A 12,870-nucleotide genomic window follows, 5' to 3' on the forward strand; every position below is an offset into this window, starting at 1 on the left:
TCCGGGGGCTGCGATGTGGCAAGGCTTAGAGCGGGGAATTCAGGCTCATCCTCAGGCATTCCCACTGGGCTCAAAGCCACTGGAAGCAGAACTAGCAGAGGGGGAGGCTCTGGGAGAAAAGAGAGTGCCGGGCCCAGACCAAGGACTCTCCCTGGCTTTGGGGTTAGAAAGTGTAGCTGTCAGCATTCCCTCGGTATTCCCTGAAGACACTCCCAGCTCCGCCAGGCCCTCCCAGGCTCCTCAGCAAACTAGAGGCAGGGTTACAGCTGGCATTCATGCCCAGGAGAGCACAGGGCTAGGGGCCAGGCAAGATTCGGAGGCCAGCCCCACTTAGTACTGTTCTGGAACAAGGGCTTGGGGATGGGGAGCAGGGATGAGAGAGGGGGCTCAAAACCTCACTTACAGGCTCCTCCTCACTGCCCGGACTTTTTGCTGCCATCTTCGGGGGGGCTTTTTCACAGATGGGCATCTTGGTGACTTCTGATTGTGGACACAGAGGTGTGGACCTGGGGACCAAGAAGCAGACAGACATCAACACAACAGCCACCTAGACCTGCCACAGCACCCTTCACCTCCCACAGCCTGTCACCCTGCCCCTGTTCTGACCAGAAGGGTTCCCTGCGCCTGGGAAGACCAGTCCCCCTGACCATAGCATCCTCTCAGCAGCTGCCAACAGGAGAGGGTGGAACCTGAAGTGAGTCTCCGGCTGGCCCCTGCTCCACAAGACTGCGGTCATCCAGCCTCGACCTACCAGCCCAGAGCAGCACGGAAGGCAGCCGGGCTGGGCAAACCGACTCCAAATGCATAGGGGCCGCTGGCAGAGCCCTCGTGCTGCCTCGGCCTGCGCTTCGCAGGCTAAAGCCTCTCTTTCCCACTGACTGCGAGCTTCTCCAGCTGAGACTGCCCCTGTCATGTTCAGTTCCTCTGGGCCCTAGCCTGTGCCTGGCAGGAAGTAAAATCGGTGTTGGGTGGCTGAGCGCAAGGAATGCACAGGCCCATGAATGGATACAAGGTCCTTTAAGTCTCTGGGCTGATCGCAGACTGGCCTGTGGCCGAGGCAGGGAGGACCCTGCTGGATGGGTTGTGACAGGCAGTCTCGAGGCTGCTGGCTCCCAGTGTAGCTGGCATGAGAATGCTGCGGGAGACGGTACAGGGACGCTGGGCAGCCCAGGCCCTAGGGGCCACCTGACCAGGCCTAGGAAGAGATGGATTGATTGTGAAGGTGCAGTAGAAGTGAGCCAGGCCAAGGGGGGCAAAAGCTTGTTTTTAAGGCTAGTGGGGCCCAACCTCTACCCCTAAGCATAAGTTTGAATCACCATGAGCTCCCACCCGTGGCTTCCAATCATCCATCCCCTATTATCTCCCAAGAGCCTAGATCTAAGGGTTAGCCCATTCTACCCTCAGGCAGGCAAGGTGGAGGAGGGGGTGTTGGGTGCAAGGCACAGTTAACTCAAAGACAGCGCATCCAGAAAGACAGATAATTCTGGCCCGGGGTGGAGGAGCCAGAGCTTGCCTGGCAGCACTGGGCAGAGAAGGTGGAGTCCTTGTGGGTCCCGTGCCACCACACTGGGGACCAGGAGGTCCTTAGACCAGCGAGCGCCCTGGAGCATAGGCCTGTGGCTACGCACTGCAAGGCAGAAGCCGCAACATTCAAGGGCGAGTCAACCCTAGTGCCGTGGGAATTTTGAGAGGATGAGGAGGGCAAGGTCAGATTGGTGAGGGCCCTATAGACAGTGAAGCCAATGCCTCTTCCTGCAGCAAAAGCCTACTGTCTCAGTATGTGTCTTTGTCTCTGGATAATATTGCAGAAGGTAATTTGTAATGAGCTCTCAGTTATTTGGCCTAAAGAAGAGTAAGTGCTTATAAGTCAGACAGTTCTGAATATAAGAAAAATTAAATGAATTTCAGCTTCACGTGAACTGGGAAATATTCAATATTAAATTAGTACCTAGTATTCATGCTTCAGTTAGTTGATCTAACTACTATAGACATGTGTTAAGAGTCATCAATATAATAATCAGTATAATACCTTCATTGTGCCTAGATTTAATATAAGCTAAATAAGATCTTATTATATCTGTTACACATTTGTCAGCAAGGAAAATAACTCAATGTGAAGAAACTTTTAAGACAAGATAATGTAAATTGGATAAGAGCTTTTGATAAACTCTCTTTAGAATAATTATGCTTTAGGAATGTCTATCTATTTTAGTCCCTCCAGAGAGTCAACACCTTGGAATTTTAGAGTTGTGCTAAATTAAGTGATGGAAGTTTGTTGAACAGCTAGTTCACTCCCAAATAAAATAAGACACTAAAACATTAATTACTGAATACTGTCTTCCTCTTACAGAGAAACGAAAGATGTTTGGACTAATAACGAATATGTTTGGTGCCATCCTGAGACTGTCTCTATAAGAAAGCAAATATTTTCAGAAATTATGACTGGTATTTATGCTCACCAACCTATAGAATGCTAATATAAAGGACAGTCCATGGTTGCTTAAGGAGAGTGGACGTGAGTTTTCAGGGAAGAAGGCAGGAGAAATGGAGTTGCATTTCATTAAGGGAAAAGGAATTAGGTCTGACCCACAGGTTTGGGATGAGCAAATTAAGTGATGGCTACATAAAATTAGGAAGGTCTCTGGCAAGTGGACCCTGAGAAAATTCAGGGCTGACTCTCCCCTGAATTTTGTGTATGGAAGGATTTTTCTTAAGATGTTGAACTGCCTCTAATAACAGATTTTAAGCTTCTTTACCTCTTAAGGGATCTTCTATTGTAACTTTGGCTAAATGAGTAATTATTGTTTCTCAAGTGACCTATGACCCCATTTGCCTGAGTGTTCTAAACTCTTGATATTTATTGACCAAACTTCCTAAATCAAATTCTAATGAAGTCTTTTTGACTTCTCTCTAACTTTGGGATGCTTCAAAGGGCCCCTGAAACATCCCAAAGAGAGATACTAAACTAACTATGTTCATTCAGTATGTCAAATTACATGGGAAGCATTGTCATTCTTAGGTTATATTGTATGGCAAATGTTACTAATAAAAGTAGTCTAGAAAGTATATAGCTTTCCTAAAATCTGATCTGTTCTGGTAAAACGTCACCAGTCCTAATTCTGGTTATTCTCTTACAGCGTTGTCTGTCAGAGCAGTACCCAACTTTCTGTGTCAACTGCACGTGATCAGACTCTAAACGTGCCTTCTTAAGCCTGCTGTCATTACTGACAGTTATGATTTCATTCTGGTGCCTTTGCAAAATGCTGCCTCCTCAAAAGGATTAACAGAAAGAACTTTGGAATAAATACAAGTTTCTGGCTTTCAGACTATAATGCTGAACTAGGTGAGAAACTGAAAACCCTAAAGAGAAACCTGATAGCTTCACAACCTGTTAACAAAAATTAGTTACATCAGAATAAGTGAACTGTTGAATATGGCTAGGATGCTTACGGTTTCTGTCTGAAAAGTTACAAATTTGAATCTGCATTTTCCAGGTGTAAGGAAAATCTTCCCCTCAAACTAATTAGGACTTAGAGTAATTTGGTAAATTATACTTTTGTAAGCAGAATTGAAACATTTATCTTTTTTCTCTATCTGCTCCCTCCAGAGATTGTAAACTCTTATGTTTCCAGCAACTTTATCAGATAAATTAGGAAAGCTACCTCACCAACAGGTACAAAAATCTCAAGGTATTTGGGGGACCTTGCTAAGGGAAAAGTTCACCTGGATCTGTAATGTGAAACATGTGATAAACATTTGCCATGACTTTCCTAGCCTGGAATGGTGTTTTTTTTTTTTTAAAGTTCAATCTGAGACTCCTTATAAAAGTTTCAACAATGCAAAAACTTTTGATCAATTATAGTTATCTAAATATCAGGCCAAGTTTTTTTGAGATCAGACTTATTTTGCAACAGATTGGTCTTAATTTGAATATATGTGGTAGAAATGAGGGTAATTTTAGAGATAAAAAGATTACATTTCAATGAATATTAAATCCCAGTTTTGTTAATGGAGGTCTGTATTTACTGACTCACATCCCACATAGTCCCTTGCCTTTATGCCATACTAATGTAAAGTTTAACTGATTTATTAAAAGAAGACTCTAAGTTTTGTTTCTGAAGCTTCTCTCAGTCATCTTTGGATGAAGATCAGATGCTCCATATGATCTTGAGGATTATATAAACTGGACACTTTATATACACATATATACAATACATATTATATATATACGGGACAAGACATACTTTAAAGTACCTTCTCCAGCCTGGATGAAAGGACTTTTTATCAGGTACTCTTTAAGTAGTTCACGTATGGTGAATCTTAAGGTGAACTGACCCTTGGATTACTTCCCACTTCCAAAGTCCCCTACACCAGACTGGTCTATAAAGAGGACTGCTGACCTCAAACTCACCTTAAAACAATGTTCAAATGTTCAAATACTTATACCAGGATGAGAAGAAGACAGCATCAAAAGTAGACAGCTTACCCAAGATGCAGGACCTGATTTGTTTGATCATTTATAATGTTTTCTTGACTTCTTCGACCTTTGCATATGGACCAAATGTTTTCTATCATGGACACAATCCTACGCTAGTTTTTTTAAAAAAAATCAGTCTAATTATTGGGTTGGGGCCAATTATCTGTGTCTAGTACTTTTAGATTACCAGGGTGGATTTCTCTGCTCCAAAGCTCTAATTGGACAAGCCTTAAAAAAATTTATTTTAGAGAAAGAAAGTTCAGTCCCATTCAGGCTACTCTTGATATTACTAGGTGGGATCCTCTCACCTAGTCAATTAATAAAACCTGCTCTGGTACTGGCCATAAATATGAATTTTCCTCTAAGTTACTCAAGATCAATCAGAGAAACAAGCACAAATTCAGCCAAGGAGTAAAACCTTCCACAATTATGGGATGGATTTATGTGGTTAACACCAGGCTGTGGTCATTTAAGATTTAAGGGGAACCTTTATCTTGGGAACAATTAAATTATACTAAGGATAACGAGCCTAGTAACTAGAAAATCAGGTAAGAGCCTTATGGATAGTGCCAATATATAACATCCTTGAAAGATAAAGATTGGAATAGAATAAACTAAGTTAATTGACCTGAGGATATACTGGACTGCACCTAACGGAAGTTCTTGGTTTAATTCTTGCTCATGACTTTAATAACACTGCTAGCTATGTTATTTGTACTTTGCCTGTATTACAAGATTATTGTTTCTTGCGTTACCAAATGTGTCACTGAACCTCCAATAAATACAATGACGACTAGGTGATTTGAAGCAGTTGATCAAACATATAGCTCTATATGCAATCAATGGTTGTAATAACATAACTCTAGATATGGGAAGATATAACAAGAGGGAATTTTTCCTCGACCATAACAGATTGAGTAAGACAGGTTGGTCCAGAGCCCTTTGATTACTGTTGATAAACCCAATCCAGTAGCTGCACATGAAGTGGCTTTTAAGAGAAATCTTTGCCAGACTTAGGAATGAGCCTTCCTAGCACTGTGGGACAAAATGGTCTTGAAAGGTCTCCCAAAGTCTTGCTGAACTTATAACCATGAGGGGGGGCCCTGTTAACTTCACACTGGCACTTGCCATCCACCTCCACAAAGATTAAATCAAGTGCTGCTGCGGCTGCTGACCTTCAACACCCCCTGAAAGGAGTTCAGGATGGAGAGCAGAAATGGGGGTGAGGGGCCCGGCGCCACAGGTCTGCAGACGAAATGTTTTCAGGAGCTGATTTCATGGGTCTGCTACAGTCGTTCACGTGAAGACTGACCTGGTGACTGGCAGGAAGCTCCCCCAGACTCGCAGAAACCCTCTGGGAAAATCTGTGCTTGACTGCATGCATATTCTCCCTTCACCAAAATCGCGTATATACTGACCTTCCCCAGCGCCTCTTTGGAACAGCGTCTCAGAGCTTTCTGAGGCGCTGTCTTACTGCAGCCCTCATTTTACCTCAAAGAAAACTTAACTTGCAGCTCTCACTTGCACAGCATTTTAAATTCGACATCGTCGTCTAGCCCCCTGTCCTCCTGTCCCCACCCTGAGGGGGGAAACACCAGAGCCAGGGAACCCCGCATCCTCCTGGTTTTCCCCGACGGCGGCTGCCCTGGGGACTGGGGGAACTCCGCAGGTCCTGGGGGTCTCTGCCCCCGGCACAGTCCCTGGACCGAGCCTCCCTCCGATCGTAAGCCCAGCTCCCCGCTTCCGCTCCGCGCTCCCGCTCCCCTCTCCGTGCTCCCGGAGCCCAGCCCTGCTCACCTGCTCTCCTCCTGCTCTCCTCCTCTCTGCCGCCGCCTCGCCGCACCCAGCAGGACTAGGGGCTAGAATGTGAGCCGGAAGGGATTCCGGGGCGCGTCAGCCGTGCGGGGGTGGGGGCTGCCGCCTGGGGCCGTGGTAGAGCCTCCGACGTCGCCGGGTCCCCAGGCCTCGCGACTGGCTGCGAGCTAGCCGGCCGCGCCAGTCCCCTCCCCGCTTTCACCCTGTGCCTCCTCCCTCCCCTTTCTCCCTTTTCTCCCTCCCCCAGCCCCACCCCTGCCTCCCTCCCTCTCCATCTTGCGTCCTCCCCCCTCCTCCCGCCTTCCGGGCTCCCACCTCCCAGACCCCAATCCCGTGCTCTGACGGCCTCCCGGATAGAGCTTTCAGAAAGGCACCAGAATCCAGGCCCCAGAAGAGGGGTCCAAACAAGTCTCCCCGGTGCCCATCGCCCTCAGCTCAGCCTTCCCAGTTCCCTCGCTCCCCCATCCCCTTTATCCTAGCAGTGGCTGGCTGACTCTGCAGAACTCTGGGGAGGGGTGAGTCTGGGTAAATCTGCGCCCTCCCCACCGTCTAGGGCAGGTTCAAACCTTACTACAACTCCTTTTAGAATATAATAGTGATAATAACATTAGTAGGGCTACTAATGAATCTGTCCATCGCTGCAGGTCCTCCCCTTTCTATTCCCACTGATCCTGGCTGGTACTATGAGGAATATGGGCGATACACACCTGGGGATGCTCAGAGACTCGCAGTCAGAGGCAGGCATTTCTCCTAGACAAAGCGTGCCCCCTCCCCTATAGATCTTTCCACCGCAGGCACACAGAGCAGACCCACAAAGACAGACCCTGCTCAAACACGCGCAGAGCTGGACACGCAGCCTTAGAACACACGTGCACACACCAGGCGTGCAGACCCCCACAGACGTTGTCTGACACACAGGCATACCCCCAACGCGGCAGCCTCTCCGCGGCGGAATCCGGGGACTCTGTGGCCTTCGGCAGGCGGCGGGGCCGGGAATGCTGCGCACATGCTAGTCTGGGACTCTGGGGACCCACACTCAAGGTGGGGAGACTTTTTTGACAGCCCAGGGGGCTTGCTTCTTCTACTCAGGGCCAGGGAGGGCGGAGGTTGGTATCAGCCCACACACTCGCATGCTCTCCAGCCCTGACTCAGGTCTGCACAGCCAGGACCAGTTGACACACCGACAACTGTTCCCCGTATTCCTCGTAGGGTGGAGCCTAGCTCTCTAGGGAACACACTCACACACACACACACACACACACGCACACACACGCACCCCACACGCACAGTTTCCAGATACCGAGCCCTTAAACACACGGCCGGTTTTTCTTCCGCTGCCCGTAACAGTTCGGACCCATTCCCTCTTGGAGCCTGGACGGGACAGGCTGCCAGTCTCAAGGGAAGACCGGCTTGAGCGCCTTAGTGCAGAGCTCTGTGGCTGATTCAGGGTGTGTCCTTAAGGGGCGGGACCAGCGCACCCGGAGGGAGCGGCTCCTCTGGCTCCCCTGGGCGGCGCCCTGGAGCGCAGCGCTGGGCTTGGGTTGGGGAGGGGCTGCGGCGGGCTGAGGGCGGCGTGTGCACCAGAGTGTTCGTGCGTGAGAGCCCCTGTTGGGTTAGCTTCCTCCGTATCTCCTTTTCCCGGTCGCGAAAGAGCCACGGGCTTCCTGCGTGCCCGCTGGACTGAGACCAGGATTGGGGCTGGAGGCACAGCCCACCCTCCCGTTCTTCCCAGGTCCCTTGCCCGGCCGCCCACCCCCATCAGTAAAGAGACTCGGCCTCGCACAGATATAGTTTATTGAATCGGCCCGGAGGCACCGCGGTGCAGCGGGCCCAGTTGGCACTGGAAGGAACGCAAGGAAGGACAGGCAGAGGCTCGGCTCTACATCGGGGAGACCCGAGGTGGCGGCCAGCGCGCCTCTTCATCTTTTCCCGAAGCACGTCAGTTTTCAAGTGCCTAGATGCTCCACGCCGGGTTGGAGGAAAGAAAGGAGGACACAGAAGGGATTATAGAGAGGGGACTTGGGCCGGGGAAATAGAGACAGCCGAGGGGCTGGGTGCTCGCTGGAGGTGGCAAGCCCTGAGAACGGGCTGCCGCCGAGGAGCCCCCTTGACCCGCGGTGGGGGTGGGTTGGGGAGTAGGAGGGGGCCTAGAGGAGGAGCAGGGCCGCTAGCTGCGGGTGTAGTAGTCGTAGTCGCCCTCCTCGCAGGCGTCCAAGGGGCCGGGCGGGCTGCGAGGTGCGGCGCCCCGGTCGGACATGGGGCGCTCCCGCAGGCGCACAGCGTCATACAGACCCTGCGGCGGCTCGTCCAGCAGCACGTCCCTCTCCGAGCGCGAGCGCTTCAGGAGGCCCACGTTGCGCAGCAGCAGCAGGACGGGCGCATAGAGCAGGTTGGCCAGGCCCATGCCAAGGCTAAGCTGTGCAAAGCCAAGCGAGTGCACGATGTGGCCCGCCACGATGGGCCCAAGCGCATAGGCCACGCAGTAGGAGATGTCGGCAATGGCGTAGACGCTGCCATAGACCGAGACGTGGCGCACGTCCACAAGAAAGGCGAGCGTGGGCAGCAGCGCGGTGTCCACCAGCGCAATGCCGAAGCACAGGCCGCAGAGCGAGATCACTAGCGGTGCGAAGGAGCGGCAGGCAGGCACCAGGCACGAGCTGGCGCCGATCACCGCCAGCCCAAAGGCGCCGTACAGCCACTGCAGGTGGGGGTAGCGCGCCGCCAGTCGCACGGTGAGATAGACGCCTAGCACGTGCGGCACGAAGGCCGGCAGCCAGGCTATGCCTGCCTCCCACTCGGATGCTGCCATCGTACGTTCCATCCACGTGGCGATGGTGGGCTCCAGAAAGGCGAGGGGGATGTTGCAGGTGGTGAGCGCGCCTGCCACCACTGCGATGTAGGGGTCCAGCATGAGGCGGTGGATGGGCGTGCCCACAGGCAGGTTGGCTCGCGCCCGCGCCGCGGCCGAGAAGGGCTTGGCCACCACCAGCAGCAATAGGGCGTCGAACAGCGAAACGGCGGCGAGCACCAGAAAGGGCGCTGACTTTCCGGCGAACTCGTGGAGGAACCCTCCGAAGGGCGGCGCCACTAGGCTTCCGAAGCTGATGAAGGCCAGCGCCAAACCCAGGGCGCGGCTGCGCTCGGGCTCCTCCGGATACTTGTCTGCAATCATGGCGATGCCAGACGTATCCGCGAAGGCCGAGCCAAGCCCCTGCAGGCTGCGTGCAGCGAAGAGCGTCGCGTAGTCCTCCGCGAAGGCAAACATCACCGTAGAGGCGAACAGCACGCCCAGGCCCAGAAGCAGTGGCAAGTCATAGCTCATGCGGTCGATGAAGGTCCCACTCAGGGGGTTCACCAGCAGCTGCAGGATGGCCTTGGAGGCGAACAGCACCCCGATCTTCACGTCCTCGTTGTCCCTGGGGTGTCGGGGCTTCACAAGAGGCTTGGCCGGCAGATCAGCCGTCGGGGGCTCTGAGGTGTTGCCCGTGACGGCGCTGGCATTGGTCGGAGTGGGCGGCCTGGGGCTGGAGGTCGGGGTGGGCTTCTCGCCGGCCGCGTGCACGTAGTAGGGCACGATGGGCACGATGACCATGTACAGCATATTGTCCAGGAACAGCGCCACGCACACGATGACCAGCACCAAACGCCGCTGCCGCCGGGGGTCTTGCAGCGCCGCGCCCACCGCCTCCGACAGCTTGCTGGCTGCCGCCGGGGCCCGACCCGCCGGGGCCTCCGGTTCCATCACCCCCGCCCCGCCGCTCTTCCGAGGACGCTGCCGCCGGGGTCGGGCGCGGGCGCCCTGCAGTGCAGAGACGAAGGCGCGGGACTTCGGGGGACCCTGCGCGCCAGAAAAGGCAGGGACCCTCCCTACACGGCGAGGCGCCGCCGCTGTCCGGAACCGAGCCCCGAACCCGCCGCCGCTGGGCTCAGGGTTAGTCAGGAAAGGAGGGCTGGCCCAGGGGCCGGGACCCGAGACTCAGCGCGCTGAGCCTCGCGCGCGCCGGGAGCCGCCCCCGCAGCGCCGAGAGGCCGCCGCTGCCGGCCGAGGGGCATACCGCTGCCGCCAGCCCGCCGGCTTGCTCGCCCCGCCGCGCTCCCCTCCCCTCGCGCCGGCTCCTGCCTCCTCCTCCGCCGCCTACTCTTTTTTTCCCTTTACACTCGGGGCTGTGACGCGGCGAGTCTCGGCCCCCGAGTGGTGCCCGGGCCACTCGCGTCGCTCATGCTAATGCGGCGTCGGCGGGCGGGGGCGCGGGGCGGGGCGCTGCCCGGAGGGGGTTCCCTCCCCAGACGCTCCGAGGCTGGAAGCCCCAGCAAGGGGTCTCGGTGTGCAGAGTCCTGGCCAAGCCCCTGGGGATGCGTGCGCCGCGCGACAAGCCGGCTTTCGGCCCCAGCAGTCCCAGGACTCGTGGGGCCCGCGTGCGGTCTCTCCTCGCGGAAAGGGGCGCACAGCTACCGCTCCCCCCGGCCAGGGCGGAGAGGGGGGAGCGAGGGGCTCCAGGTCTCCTCCTCAGGCTGCATCCCGGCGCGCAGCGGGTAAGGAGTCCCCGAGGTGAGCCGCGGCTTCACCCATCTGTCCTCTCAGCTGGCCGGCGGGGCGGGAGCTGGAGGGGCGCCGACGACAGGGTCCCCCAGCCATTTCTCTGGCTCCGCCCCCCGGCCCCTTCCAAGCCGGGAAGGGAGGCTCAGAGATCGCTGGACCGGGTTCAGACCGACCGGCCCTTCGGGAGAATGCCACAGCAGAGAATTCCGACCGTGAACACCTGGGAACGGAGGGGAGAAGTCGCGTCGTCCCCACCCGAGGTCCTCAGGATCAGCTCTGCCCGCCCACCCTCCCGCCTCCCTCGCCACCCTCTCCTCACCGGTGCTCCCCCCTTCCGTTGTAACTGCCTGGGTCCCCCAGCTCCGCCTCTTCTCCATTCCCTCCTCCGCACGCCCTCCTAGCTCTAACTCCTCCCAGGATGTCTCCGCACTACACCGAGGCCTCCCTCCGCTCCAGCGAGGTCCCGCCCGCTTTCCAGCCCCACCCCCGCCGCCCATCTCTAGAGGGGCCTCCAAGTCCCGGGTGGGCTCAGGGAGTGATGCAGCCGTGGGCTACCCTTGGAACTGTAAGAGGCCCCGCGTGGGCGCCGCAGCCACTTTCCAGGCAGGAGCCACCAGTTTTGCTCTCAGCAGAGGCTCAAGCGGGGAGCTCATCTTAAGAGGGCCACACCCACTGAGACACCCAGTTCTCAGCACACAAGGTGAGCAGCCCTGAATGTGCGCTGGGCCTAGTGCGTCCCCAGCGTTGACCGTGGATGGCACATCGAGTCCATGTTCTGGCCTGCGGACTGCCCGGGAGAGAGGCTCTGAGGCAGTGGAGGCAGGGAGATTTGTGCTGTTGAGATTACAGTTTGTCTCTTTCTTCCAGAGTCAGAGAGAATTCTTCCCATCCTTCTGGCCTCAAAAACAAACTACAGTTAGGTTCAGCTTCTTCCCTAATGATGCTCCCCGCCCCAGGGAGACATCAGGATGCAGTGGAAAGAACTTGAGGCAAAGAGGTCTGAGGTGGTTCTTGGCTCTGCCACTTACTACTTAGGGTGTCTAGAGGGAAAGGGGGAAACCACTTCCCCTCTTCGTCCCTCAGTTTCTTTATCTGTGAAATGGGTGATATTTCCTACTGCTTAGGATGCTTGGGACACAGTAATGTGAGTGCTTGCTGTGGTAATTATTATCGTCTGCAAAATGTGTTGTTTTACCTTCGTTTTACAGATGTGGGTCTTGTGAAGAGCAGATGAAAGTTTCAGGGGGTATCCCTGGCTTCCTAGCTAGTCCCTCTGGTTAAGTTGTCCAGGCTGGTGGGAGGCCCAGAAGGCACTGGAAAACTAACTTCTCTTCCTGAGACAGCTGTGGAGATAGGTGATGGAGACCAGCACACCAGGGTGAGAACTTGCCACCTGTCACCCAATCTCTTCATTCACCCCAGGGAAGGAGAAGAAATTCTTCCATTTAAGGAGCTGCTGACACCGGCTCTGAAGTGTCCAAACTGTCCTTGGTCTGAGGGAGGGAAAAAGTTCCAGGATGGATACAGGCCCGCCTCTGGATGATCTTGGGCAAGTCACAGCCTCTCTCTGGGCCCCAGCCTTGGTCTCTGTTAAGTAAGGGGTTTGGGGACTCCTAACTTGCCACAGCCTTCAGGGTCAAATGGGTGCTATAGAAGGGCTCTGTTGGATGATATAGTTATTTTACATTTTATTTGAAGGCCATAAGTCAATACATACCCTCTCCAGCTCCTTGCAGTCTCTCTCCAGTTGGCTTCACAAATATATGTCACCTGCTTTGTGCTCTCTGGCTCATTTGAGTTTAAGATCTCTAGTTCCTTCTGACTTTCCCATTATGAGGCTTTTAAAGGGAGAACCTACTGAGAAATTATTATTTATATTGTTTGCTTTATGTGATTTGAAAAAGGGAGCTTGAAATTTAAGGCAGACGTTTTCTGTTTCATGGCCAAAGAACAGTGAAATCTTGGAGAAGGGCGACTTTCCCAGGGCTTTCAAGATGCAGATCCCTCCTGGCCCATAGAATTCATGACTATTCCTGAG

The 12,870-nt window shown here is 54.0% G+C and overlaps 2 protein-coding genes across 2 annotated transcripts in view; both read right to left on the reverse strand.

Annotated features, from left to right (window-relative positions):
- Positions 1 to 498, reverse strand: part of CHAT (choline O-acetyltransferase) — a 42,161-nt gene extending 41,663 nt beyond the window's left edge. Inside the window, exon 1 of the mRNA XM_052641195.1 lies at positions 404 to 498. Within this exon, the coding sequence (XP_052497155.1) occupies positions 404 to 469 (66 nt within the window). The 5' untranslated portion in view covers positions 470 to 498. The remainder of the gene's footprint in view (positions 1 to 403) is intronic.
- A 7,961-nt stretch (positions 499 to 8,459) lies between these two features.
- On the reverse strand, positions 8,460 to 10,034 carry SLC18A3 (solute carrier family 18 member A3). The gene has a single exon (XM_052641264.1). The coding sequence runs from the start codon at positions 10,032 to 10,034 to the stop codon at positions 8,460 to 8,462; it is 1,575 nt and encodes a 524-aa protein (XP_052497224.1).
- Positions 10,035 to 12,870: the final 2,836 nt, after the last annotated feature.

The sequence above is a fragment of the Budorcas taxicolor genome, chromosome 5 (assembly GCF_023091745.1).
Source record: "Budorcas taxicolor isolate Tak-1 chromosome 5, Takin1.1, whole genome shotgun sequence".
Classification (NCBI taxonomy): Eukaryota; Metazoa; Chordata; class Mammalia; order Artiodactyla; family Bovidae; genus Budorcas; species Budorcas taxicolor.